Source organism: Esox lucius, chromosome 12 (assembly GCF_011004845.1).
Source record: "Esox lucius isolate fEsoLuc1 chromosome 12, fEsoLuc1.pri, whole genome shotgun sequence".
Lineage (NCBI taxonomy): Eukaryota > Metazoa > Chordata > Actinopteri > Esociformes > Esocidae > Esox > Esox lucius.
This window is the reverse complement of record NC_047580.1, coordinates 11,177,197-11,190,557: the sequence shown is the minus strand read 5'-3', so window position 1 is coordinate 11,190,557 and position 13,361 is coordinate 11,177,197. Positions and strand designations below refer to the sequence as shown.

The 13,361-nt window shown below is 43.9% G+C and overlaps 1 protein-coding gene across 5 annotated transcripts in view; it reads left to right on the top strand.

The window, feature by feature from the left end:
• The window catches only part of znf512b (zinc finger protein 512B), a 51,753-nt gene that overhangs the window by 34,055 nt on the left and 4,337 nt on the right, over nt 1-13,361 (top strand). For 3 of the 5 annotated variants that reach the window (XM_010875826.4, XM_010875827.4, XM_010875825.4), the window contains exons 12-17: nt 8,217-8,315; nt 8,985-9,239; nt 10,871-11,194; nt 11,273-11,374; nt 11,531-11,608; nt 11,852-11,950. In XM_010875826.4, the coding sequence (XP_010874128.1) occupies nt 8,217-8,315; nt 8,985-9,239; nt 10,871-11,194; nt 11,273-11,374; nt 11,531-11,608; nt 11,852-11,950 (957 nt within the window). The remainder of the gene's footprint in view (nt 1-8,216; nt 8,316-8,984; nt 9,240-10,870; nt 11,195-11,272; nt 11,375-11,530; nt 11,609-11,851; nt 11,951-13,361) is intronic. The other 2 variants (XM_010875828.4, XM_010875829.4) reach the window with 1 other exon arrangement.

Genomic DNA, 13,361 nt, shown 5'->3' with positions numbered 1-13,361 from the left:
TACCAACCAGTAAGCATTCCGGCTCTCACATACCTGTTAATTTTTCTTTAAGAAGCCCTCCTGTTCTCCACTCATTACCTGTATTAACTGCACCTGTTTGAACTCGTTACCTGTATAAAAGACACCTGTCCACACACTCAATCAAACTGACTCCAACCTCTCCACAATGGCCAAGATCAGAGAGCTGTGTAAGAACATCAGGGATAAAATTGTAGACCTGCACAAGGCTGGGATGGGCTACAGGACAATAGGCAAGCAGCTTGGTGAGAACGCAACAACTGTTGGCACAATTATTAGAAAATGGAGGAAGTTCAAGATGATGGTCAATCTCCCTCGGTCTGGGGCTCCCTGCAAGATCTGACCTTGTGGGGCATCAATGATCATGAGGAAGGTGAGGGATCAGCCCAGAACTACACGGCAGGACCTGGTCAATGATCTGAAGAGAGCTGGGACCACAGTCTCAAAGAAAACCATAAGTAACACACTACGCCGACATGGATTAAAATCCTGCAGCGCACGCAAGGTCCCCCTGCTCAAGCCAGCGCATGTCCAGGTCCGTCTGAAGTTTGCCAATGACCATCTGGATGATCCAGAGTAGGAATGGGAGAAGGTCATGTGGTCTGATGAGACAAAAATAGAGCTTTTGGTTTAAACTCCACTAGCCGTGTTTGGAGGAAGAAGAAGGATGAGTACAACCCCAAGAACAACATCCCAGCCGTTAAGCATGGAGGTGGAAACATCATTCTTTGGGGATGCTTTTCTGCAAAGGGGACAGGACGACTGCACCATATTGAGGGTAGGATGGATGGGGCCATGTATCGCGAGATCTTTCCCTCAGTAAGAGCATTGAAGATGGGTCGTGGCTGTGTCTTCCAGCATGACAACGACTCGAAACACACAGCCAGGGCAACTAAGGACTGGCTCCGTAAGAAGCATCTCAAGGTCCTGAAGTGGTCTAGCCAGTCTCCAGACCTGAACCCAATAGAAAATCTTTGGAGGGAGCTGAAAGTCCATATTGCTCAGCGACAGCCCCGAAACCTGAAGGATCTGGAGAAGGTCTGTATGGAGGAGTGGGCCAAAATCCCTGCTGCAGTGGTTTCTGTACCAAATATTAAGTTCTGCTTTTCTGATGTATCAAATACTTATGTCATGCAATAAAATGCAAATTAATTTCTTAAAAATCATACAATGGGATTTTCTGGACTTTTGTTTTAGATTCCGTCACTCACAGTTGAAGAGTACCTATTATAAAAATGACAGACTTCTACATGCTTTGTAAGTGGGAAAACCTGCAAAATCGGCAGGTTATCAAATACTTGTTCTGCCCACTGTAGGTCAGAGGGGCTAGGTTACACCTCTGACCCCATGACCCAGTAATAAGCTACCTAGATATGTGGAGTGACAAATGTGATGATTTACGTAGACGCCAAATGACTACTACACCTACTGGTTCCTGTAGCATAGATTCCTGTAGCTTTTACTCCCCAGTGTCAGCTTGTCTAGTTGTCGTAATTAATTGTTTGAAGGGTGTGTCTTAAGAATGTATGTACGAAGTCCCAGAGGGTTAAAGCTCATGTCAAAGTGGCGTCGCACTCACATGAGCATGTCTAGATGTGTTTTGCACTATCATTTAGTTATTTCTTCATCGATTGATTTATCAGTCACCCTGATATTGGTTACAGTAACGCTAGTTACTTTTTACACATGCTGCGTGCACTAACATTACTTATTCAGAATAGTACCTCTTCCCTATCTTATGCTTCTTTTATTGCTCATAATCAGTGTGTGCTAGTACATTTGCCTTAAGGTTGTACTAGAACTGCTAACCGCATTGTTGTGTTAGTAGTCCCTTCCACTTGGATGAGCACCTCTGTTAAAGATAATATGATGATCGGTAGATCCACTAGGTTCTTTACAACCTTAAAGGAACATTGTGTACCAGGACGAAACACCTGCTTGTATGGCTGACATCCAGGTGGTTATCACTTATACTGTGTGTACTACAAGTCACTTCTCTGGTACTACTCAAAGTAAGTACTCGATTTAAGTATTACCGCTGGCAATATGGTAATACAGCAGAAACTCACTTAGGGTAAGTCTTCTGATATGTATCAATCAGCAATAGGAACTTAACTTTATTAACACCAGCTCCCATCTGGTTAAAAAGAGTCTAAAAAAGGTTTGCGTTCATTACGATCGGTGAATATTTAACATTACATGCCACTTAGCTAACTTTACAATAGCCACCTAGTTGTGATCCTTACAATCTCCTTGGGATTGAAGCATTGTTCCTTCGGGCTTTCTGGAGCAATACGGCTTTCTGCAGGTACTTGAAGAAAGCTATTAACCTTTGAGTATGCAGTGTGACGGCAGTTAATGTGAAAGGTGCGCTCCTGTCACGTGATCATCCTCCTGATATCTCTATTAGCTAAAAAGGAAAATCTCGCAAACTAATCATTGGTTTGATGACAAAATTAGAGTGACAACTACTACTAGCCTATTAAAACAGGGGGATCAGTGCACGCCCTTCCCCAAAACAAGCTGCTCCACGCCTGAACCTCGTTGGGATTGTAGTTGGTGGTGATGCGTCTGGTACAGGGTGAGGTCACTTAGACAATGTCAGGTCACCATTTTAGAACAGTGTTTTTTAAGGAGCTCGGTACTTTAAATGGGGCGATCATGGGACGAGGGTTCATCTTTAATGTAGCCAAAATCAGGGTGATTGCTAAATCACTTGATGATTTTTTTTCAGTGAAAATTACATGATTCTTCCTGTCAAATCTGGGACTCCGCATGTGTGTGTCTTAAGGATGTGTGTATGTGAAAACACTTTATTCAGTTCAGCTTTGCCATAGATCCCCCCCCAAACAATAGAAGTACAACTGTTTAGGACCCCTTATTTGTCTCCAGTCTCTGCACATGACTTTCTGGTGGCCAGAACAGAGATTCATTAAGATAACAGCGTGGGCCTCCAACTGCATTAGTGGAAGGGCTCTACAAAGAATTTTGTTGAATAATTCAAAACGTCTCTCTAAAAAACTGTTTTTTTTTTTGTTCTGCATTACCTGCAGTAGTGGCCTTTTTGCTATTCTGTACATGGCTGAGTCCCAGTGCAGCGTGGGAACTCACAGCAGGATATGACAAAACAACAGAGGTCACCAGCTGGCTTTGACCTTGTTGTTGTAACTGCTACTGTCTGAATGTACAGGGGTATAAAATAGTGGAGATGAATGTACAAATTGGTAAGGATAAGCAACCGGATAGTTCATTAAAAATGATTTTAGTTTATTAGCATCCACATTAGCTATTAGGCACGCAGCTATTACTCTTCCTGAGGTCCACGTAAAACATCAAACATAAGACAGAGTACAGAACTACTCTAGACAACATACCGTTGATTATACTGCATTCAATTAAAATGCATAAAAAAAACTATTTTATTAGAGTGATGATAATTGCAAGACAGTATAAGCAGAGTACATAATGTGTGTATGTGCGTGTCCAGTGTGTGTATAAAATCAGTCATGAGTCCCAGTGCAGCGTGGGAAATTACAGCAGGATATGACAGACCAACAGAGGTCGCCTTCTGCCTTTGACCTTGTTGTAACTGCCAGTTCAACACAGTGGCCTCCACTGATTTTTGCTTTCTATCTATAATACATTCTTATTTCTGCCTTTTCAATCTCTTTCTCCCACTTTGTCCCTCCCAATCTCAAATGTTCTCCCTCCGTCTTCCATTCTCTCTCCCTCTTCCTCTCACTATCTCACTATGTATCTATCTTGCCCTTTCCCACTCTGTATTTTTACCTCTCACTCTCTCACCCCTTCTTCTTTCAAGTCAGATCCAATTGCATTAGTCGCGTGCTTCGTAAACAACAGTAGTAGTAGTAGTACATTTTCCAACCAACAGGATTAGACAGTAGAAATTGTAGAAGTTGTGTACATGAATAATAACCCTCATGTATGTTTGCTCCATATCACCTGCCACGCTTCCTGTTGTTTCACTTCCATGTCCACTCCAACAATTGTGCCTTTGCTGCCTCCTTCCCATTTTTCCAGAACTGTTTTAATATCCCACAGCATGTACAGTTTCTCCACCCACCACAGGTCATGTCCTGGACCTTGTGTGTTCAGCCCCCTCCTCTGGCCAACTCTGACCAGCTGTACTGTGTAATTTACAGTGAAACGCACAGCAACCCAGATCTGCTTATCCGAGGTGCTGGTGTATCACTAAGACACACTGCTCTCCTCCAGCCTTGACTCTGTTGCCACCTTAAAAACTTGGAAGGTCTTCGTCTCCTGACCTACTCCCTTATTCACCACCAACCTGCATTCCAAGTCGACTGACTGAAAAACTGTATAGAAAAACTATTCTCACAGTCCACTCAGAGGCTTACATTATCTCACAAAAGTGAGTACACCCTTCACATTTTTGCAAATATTTGATTAATCTTTCATGTGACAATACTGAAGAAATTACACTTTGCTACAATGTAAAGTAGTGAGTGTACACAGCCATCAATGTCTAAACCACTAAGCAACAAAAGTGAGTACACCCCTAAGTGAAAATGTCCAAAAGTAGCCATTTTCCCTCCTCTGTGTCATGAGATTCGTTAGTGTTAACCAGGTGAGGACTACAAAGACAAGTGTGCCTTGCCTATAGTCAAGCATGGTGGTGAGAGTGTCATGATCTGAGGCTGAATGAGTGCTGCCGGCACTGGGGAGCTACAGTTCATTGAGGGAACCATGAATGCCAACATGTACTGTGACAAACATGTACCCTTGGGGGACTGGGCCGCAGGGCAGTATTCCAACATGATAACGACCCTAAAAACAACTCCAAGATGACCACTGCCTTGCTAAAGAAGCTGAGGGTGAAGGTGATGAAATGGCCAAGCATGTCTCCAGACCTAAACCCTATTGAGCATCTTTGGGGCATTCTCAAATGGAAGGTGGAGGAGCGCAAGGTCTCCAACATCCACCAGCTCTGTTATGTCGTAATGGAGGAGTGGAAGAGGACTTCAATGGCAACATGTGCAGTTCTGGTGAACTCCATGTCCAAGAGGGTTAAGGCAGCGCTGGAAAATAATGGTGGCCACACAAAATATTGACACTTTGGGCCCAATTTGGACATTTTCACTTAGGGGTGTACTCACTTTTGTTCCCAACAGTTTAAATATTATTGGCTGTGTGTTGAGTTATTTTGAACTCCTTTCCATTGTAGCGAAGTGTCATTTCTTCAGTGTTGTCACATTAAAAGATATAATCAAATATTTACAAAAATGTGAGGGGTGTACTCACTTTTGTGAGATACTGTATATGCCTTTAACAACTCTGATGCATATACTGAGTAACATCTTACTCTAACCTCATCTATAACGGCCACGGCAATCCCATCCCTTTCTTCAACAATCAATGAATTGATTGTTTAGTCCTGTGGATTCCTCCCACCTTAATGGCGTTTTAGAGTAATGCAGAAAATGTCTGGTCTCCCTCCCACATGGTTTACTTTTCTTTGTTGATGCAGGCAACATCACAGAGTTGGTCACCTGGTCTAAAGCCTGCATTGGTCCACTGGATCTTTACAGAAGGCATGCCTAGTTTCCCTTTTCTCTTGTAGATGACACTGAATTCCTCCCTGCTGAATGACTCAGATTTATTTTTCACAAAAATTGTCTGCATTCACCCTCATCCTAAAGAAACAAGGACTGGACCTTGAAAGCCCTGCCTATTCAAATTTGTGATTTGTTGTGAAAGTTGTTGGTCTATAAGAAACAGTCCCTAGATCAAGTTTTTTTTCTCCATTTTCCAAATCTGCAAGAAAATATTTTGTTGTTACCGAACTTTGTGTTGTTACCCAATGTCTGGCTATGTGAGACTAGATAACACCCAGATATAGTACATCTACACCAAACTGAACAGTGAAACGACTCTCCCAAAGCTCTGGTCAAAAAAGCAAGTTCTCTTGTGCTTCCCATTGACTTGTGCTCTGCCCATCCTCAGAGGTCATTCTGGGTAGCAGGCTGAACCCTACTCTCTTCATGACTATATCTGCTTCTTCCACCTCTGAAATATCCCCCGACTCTGTTCATCCCTTTCGGGTGGTGGAGAAACTCATAAATGTAACGTCTTGACTATTGCATAAGAATCCTATTTTGGGGGTCCTGCAAAGCCCTGGAAAAGCTCCAGCAAGACTCAGATGCCGGGGTCAAATTCTGCATTACCCAGGCATTACACGGCCCTCCATGGCCTTGCTGTCTAATAACTCTCCCACATTTTCTGCACATTTGTCCTCCACATTCGCCACCTGCAACCACCAACTCAAACAGCAAATGCCCAGTCCGGTGTTCCCACTTATGTTGGCGCAGACCTCACTCGGCTCATGCTTAAATATGTAGCTTTTCTTTTCTGCTATGATTCTATCGTTTGTTGATTTTATCCCACTGCTCTACATTACTATACAGTTTTTTTTATAGAGGTTCTTTAAATGTGATGTATTACATTGATTTCTTAGTGATGTTTGCACCAAGGAAATTGAAACCATCGACCAGCTCCACTTCAGTCTTGTTGATGTCAATGGGGGCATGCTCCGTCAGTTTCCTGTAGTCCACGACCAGCTCCACTTCAGTCTTGTCGATGTCAATGGGGGCATGCTCCGTCAGTTTCCTGTAGTCCACGACCAGCTCCACTTCAGTCTTGTCGATGTCAATGGGGGCATGCTCCGTCAGTTTCCTGTAGTCCACGACCAGCTCCACTTCAGTCTTGTCGATGTCAATGGGGGCATGCTCCGTCAGTTTCCTGTAGTCCACGACCAGCTCCACTTCAGTCTTGTCGATGTCAATGGGGGCATGCTCCGTCAGTTTCCTGTAGTCCACGACCAGCTCCACTTCAGTCTTGTCGATGTCAATGGGGGCATGCTCCGTCAGTTTCCTGTAGTCCACGACCAGCTCCACTTCAGTCTTGTCGATGTCAATGGGGGCATGCTCAGTCAGTTTCCTGTAGTCAACGATCAGCTCCTTTGTCTTGCTGACAATGAGGACTGTTGTCCCAGGCCCCACCCTGCCAAGTCTCTGACCTCTTCCACATAGGCTGTTTCATCATCTGTAATCCGACCTATAACCAAACATCATGATGGTGTTAGAGATAAGCACGCCAATGCAGTCTTGGGGTAACCAGGAAGTACAGAAGGGAAACCAAGCACCTGGTCGGAGGCAAGAACCCAGTGGTGGAGGGGGGTGTTAAGTCTCACGGTCCTGAAGTTAATGACTGAGCTTAGAGGGAACAACGGTGTTGAGCGCTGAACATTCCTACACACAGGTATGGGACAGGGCATCGTGAAGTACAACACACACATCATGTGTTGGGTCGGTATGTGATTCGGAGTTGGTCTTGAGTATCTAGAATGATGGTGTGAGCCATGTTCAGCCCTTCAAAGCCTATTGTGATTGAAACACGTCGGTATTCCAGTCAGGGACTGGTTGAAAATGACGGTTAAAACAGCTGGCAGCTGGTCTATTCACGTCCTGAGCGTGTGCCCTGGTATTCCATCTTTCTTTGTGGCTTTGCCGAGTGGTAACCCATTTAACTGTCTTCACTCTCTCAGCCCCACCTCACCCCCATGACTGATATAGGTTTTAAATAAATGCTAGTGGTGAATCTCAGGCTGATGGGAGTTTGTTCTTTAGCCTGGGGGCCCGGCTGGGACATTAATGGCTGTACTGTACCGTAATGTGGGAATGACATGTATTCCTCGGGGCTGACATCTTATCCCTCTCCTCTCCCTCGCAGACTGGGGTTCTATCTGAAGTGTCAAGTGACTACCTCTATTTCATTTGTACGGATCTTAAAAACACGACAGAAGGCAAAACCAAGGTTGCCAATTAAGATGCATTTCAATCCAGATAATTTTTCTGTCCGTTTTTGCAGTCAACCCCCCCCCCCTCCCTCCCCCAGCCGTCTTTCCTTCATTTGCCATCAGCAATTGTTTTTATCACAGTCGATTTTTTTCCCCCCCTGCTTATAAACACCTTGGCGAAAACATTAGCATGACATTTGTGGTAAACATGCCTTGAGTAACGAGCCTTGCCATGAGACCATTTAATCATCCTGGCAGCGTCCCTAACTCCTTCTATGAAAAACACATTTTCCGGGACCCGGTTTTGAATGGGGGAGGTTTTTAGTGTGCTGGTGACGCTGCGTCTCCTCCGCCCCACCAGGCCTTGGGGAGCGAGTGCCAGGCGGGGGACGGGCAGGAGGAGAGAGAGAGGCTACGCAGAGTCCTGAAACAGATGGGACGAATCAAGTGTCCCAGCAAGGTATGTGCTCTCCTCCGCCTTCACGCTCTTGTTTTATTCCACTACGCTTTCTTCTTTGCCTTTTTTTCCCTTTTTATTTTCTTTCTATTTCCCCCTTCTTACTCTTTCCTCTTCTTTTCTCTCTTCTCCCAGGACTCTCACTCTATTTTGTTGGTACAGTCCCCCATCTCCACCAAACCTTCTCTAGCTTTGTCATTCTGCCCAAATACACGTCAACACTCTTTTAACAATTTTTCACAGTGGAATGAAGGTGGACGGGGGACATTGAGACATTTACAGTAACTTCACTTCATCCATGAACGTGCTCCATCTATGTTCCACTTCCATGTCATTTTCTCTGAAACCCCTGCAAATATGGCTGAATGTTGACAATGGTCTGTTTATGTCAGTGAGACAATCAATTCATTGACTAAGAAATAGAGACACTGTGATATTTGTGCACACTTTGATTCCCAGTGTTAAAAAGGAAGAAATGTGTTGATTCCCAGCTCCAACCAATCCAACCAGCAGTCATGGCATAGATCACATTTATTCCTGAGCAAAATTACAACCCTAGTGCACCTGGTTGCCTTATACTTGTTGGTTGCTCATTATTTTTGATAATTTTCAAGTCTAATGTGAACTTTGTGTTTCTCCCCTTTTTGCTGTTACTCACGCTCACACTGACAGGGCTGCTCGGCCCACTTCTCCAGCCTCATGGGGTACCAGTACCATCAGAAGCGCTGTGGCAGAGAGCTGTCAGAGGAGGACAAGCCCGTGTTTCTGTGTCAACACTGTGGGAAGACCTACCGCTCCAAGGCCGGCAGAGACTACCACCTCCGCTCTGAGCACCCGGCGCCCAACCCCACACACAGCACCACCAACACCACCACTAACAACAACATCAGCACCTCCAGCACCACTAGCAACTCCTCCGTCAGAGGGGTACGGAGAGAACTTGTATATATTTATCAAACCAACCATATTCACCCTAATTTATCTAACTGAAGGTTTGAGGACCAGTTAGGTTGATTCAGTTACATTGGTCTGGGGTGTTGGTGGAGGTACTCCAAGACTGGAGTTAGGAAAAATGGCTGTGAAGTTTCCTTCCTGTATTCTAGGGGTTTTCAAACATCCTCTATGACCTCCAGCCATTTCATTTATATAAACTACCCCAGAGCTAGCAGTACTGATTGAATACTGCCGACTAATTACCACACTCTTGATTAGGTGAATATATTGAGCTAGTTTAAGTGTATAACAAAATTTAGGGAGGCACCGATAGCACTTTTTTTCAGACAGAGTACAAGTGCTTTATCACAAATGAAAAACAAACGTTGTTGTGCCATGAAATGAAATAGCTTTGTCAGTGTAAAATTCGACTTCAGTTTCGCTAGCAATTGCTTAATTCTTATGACTTAAGATACTAGTAGGCCTTTTACTGGCTAATACGATGTTAAAACGGCCAGTGGAAAAAGCCATACAGTTCATTGATGCTATTTGCTAAATTTAGTCAGTTTAACACAATGGTTAGTGGTGTCTAGCTAAATATTCAAACTTGGCGTGATGTTTATGCATGACAAAATGATCTAATGCTAAGCGATTGCGAGCGGAACTAAATTTTTCCGTCATTCGTCAATGTAGGTGATGAGAACTGACTTTTTTGTCAAGTTAAAAGAAGGGAGAATGATGGAAACCCCTCCTCTTTTAATGCGCAATTATTGGAATCAGGTGTGCTGAATTAGAGTTGAAAAAAAAAAAAAACTACAGGACAGTAGATCTCCAGGAACAGGGTTGGGCAGCCCTGAACTAGCTGGTCTGTGGTGAAATGCCTGCTGCATGCTTTAGACTGGACTGTAGTATAGTGAAGTGGTCCCGGCCACTGCTTCTTCAGCTCACCGTCAAGCGGGAAGCCATGCATACTAACCCCATTCAGTTGAGTAGATGAAGTGCACAGTGAGGTACAGAGCAATGGTCTGAATATTTCTTCATGTGTTTCTGAAAAAATACATTCCAAAATATATTTTGCAGAGTCACAATCATGTTTATATGTCTAGCTAAACTTGCACCGTCAGACAACTAACGCGTGCCGGAAACAGGCCAGCAGTATTATAGTAAAAGGGACGTACGTCACCACCCTGAGTGCAAGTAGCCAATTGCTTGTGTTAAATGAGTGTTTTCACTTTCCTCCTCTTGACCATTTCGCAGAGCAGAGCTTGCACTCCACTTGTGTCATTGCTGACATCTCTGGCTTCCCGTTCTACCAATCTGAGTTCTATATTTATGTGGCCAGAGGCGACACAACCATTGAGTGTCACTTAATGTTTCCATGACGGGGTATGGGCACGTGGGATCGACATATTTCTATGAGTACAAGTACACAAGCCCAGTATCGGCCCAGTACACGGCCGACTGTTATTGGTATTGGTGCATCCCTAACAAAATTGTATCCCCTCTACTCTTTTTTAAAGATGTATTATTATTACACCAATAGTAATTGGTAGAATTGCTTTGAATACTCCCCTCATTGAACCAGGACATGTTGGCCCCCCCACCCCCCCACCTTCATCCTCCAGGTGAGCACAGACGAGTCCCAGACACAACCTCCAGGAAAGAGGGAACCGAACCCCATGGAGAGAGATGGGAAGCAAAAAGAGAAGTGTCCAGAGTCGTCCGCTCAAACAGAGAAGGAGAAGGATGGAGTGGAGAGGGAGAAAGAGCACGGTGGGCAGAGCGAGAGTCTGGGGGAGGACTTTGAGAGGACCCCAAGCGGCAGGGTGAGACGTCGGTCGGCCCAGGTTGCGGTGTTCCACCTCCAGGAGATAGCCGAGGATGAGCTAGCCAAGGACTGGGGCACCAAGCGCCGCATCAAAGACGACCTGGTACCGGACAGCAAGAGGGTATGACACAAACTGTACGCACACACACGCACACACACACACGCACACACTGAACATGTCATCCCTGTTCTCCTCCAGTTAAACTACACTCGTCCTGGCCTTCCAAAGTTTAGTCCCACGCTGCTGGAGAGCTGGAAGAATGAGGTCAAAGAGAAAGGCTTCATTTGCTGCTCCAATGGAGTAAGAACCACTGGACTTTTTCTGTACTTTAAACCATTCTTGGATAGATCCTGCATGTTAAATAAGCCTGTTGCTTTTACAAATGCCAAGACTGAGTTCAGCAGGCTCTACAGATGTTTACTGTTTTTGTAGCATACTGTGCCTTTCCACTTTTAGAGCTGTGAAGCTGTTTACTCCAGTGTGTCCGGACTCAAAGCTCATCTAGCCAACTGTAACCAGGTAGGGACATCAGAGGTGTGTATTCATTCCACCAAATAAATCATTGCAGTTGCAAAATGTTACATCAAAACAAGTTCAGTTGGTCCCCTCCCTGTTTCGTTTGGTATGGCAAAAACATATTGTAACTACTTTGTTTTGTTTGGCGGTACAAAAACATGCCAGGAGCAGTGTAACTAAAATGCATTAAACAATATCTGACCCATTTTAGTGTTTAGGAACAACTTGATACTCACTGAGGTGTGTTTCTGTGTGCTGCAGGCAGGGGGCGATGCAGGGAAGTACACCTGCTTACTGTGCCAGAAGGAGTTCAGCTCAGAGAGTGGAGTCAAGTACCATATCAGCAAGACACACTCGCAGGTGACACTAACATACATAAACAATAACTCACTGGTAAGACTAACATAAATAAATAATAACTCACTGTTGAGACTAACATAAACAATAACTCACTGGTGAGACTAACATAAATAAATAATAACTCACTGGTGAGAATAACATAAATAAACAATAACTCACTGGTGAGAATAACATAAATAAACAATAACTCACTGGTGAGACTAACTTAAATAAACAATAACTCACTGGTGAGACTAACTTAAATAAAAAATAACTCACTGGTGAGACTAACTTAAATAAATAATAACTCACTGGTGAGACTAACTTAAATAAATAATAACTCACTGGTGAGACTAACCTAAATAAATAATAACTCACTGGTGAGACTAACTTAAATAATAACTCACTGGTGAGACTAACTTAAATAAACAATAACTCACTGGTGAGACTAACAAATAAACAATAACTCACTGGTGAGAATAACATAAATAAACAATAAACAACTGGTGTGAATAACATGAATAAACTAACTCACTGGTTAGAATAACATAAATAAACAATAACCCACTGGTGAGACTAACTTAAATAAACAATGGCTCAGTGTTAATACCTCTGGCTCCATTCTCATATGCAACTTCTTGAGGAAAACCTGGGTTCAATACCTGTCTTCATCCTACACTAGATCCTTCCTTCATCATATCCCTTCATATATATATATTTATGTATACAGTATCTCACAAAAGTGACAACACTGAAGAAATGACACTTTGCTACAATGTAAAGTAGTGAGTGTACAGTTTGTATAACAGTGTAAATTTGCACAGAGCCTTTAATGTCTAAACCCCTGACAACAAATGTGAGTACACCCCTAAGTGAAAATGAACAAATTGGGTCCAAAGTGTAAATATTTTTTTTGGCCACCATTATTTTCAAGCACTGCCTTAATCCTTTTGGGCATGGAGTTCACCAGAGCTCACGGAGCTGGTGGATGTTAGAGTTCTTGAGCACCTCCACCTTCCGTTTGAGGATGCCACACAGATGCTCAATATGGTTTAGGTCTGGAGACATGCTTGGCCAGTCCATCACCTTTACCCTCAGCTTCTTTAGCAAGGCAGTGGTTGTCTTGTAGGTGTGTTTGGGGTCGTTATCATGTTGGAATTCTGCCCTGCGGCCCGGTCTCAGAAGGGAGGGGATCATGCTTTGCGTCAGTATGTCACAGTACATGTTGCCATTGATGGTTCCCTCAATGAACTGTAGCTCCCCAGTGCCGGCAGTATTCATTCAGCCCCAGACCATGACACTCTCACCACCATGCTTGACTCTCACCACCACTCCTCACCTGGTTGCCGCCACACACACTTGACACCATCTGAGCCAAATAAGTTTCTTGGTCTCATCAGACCACAGGTTATGGTTCCAGTAATCCATGTCC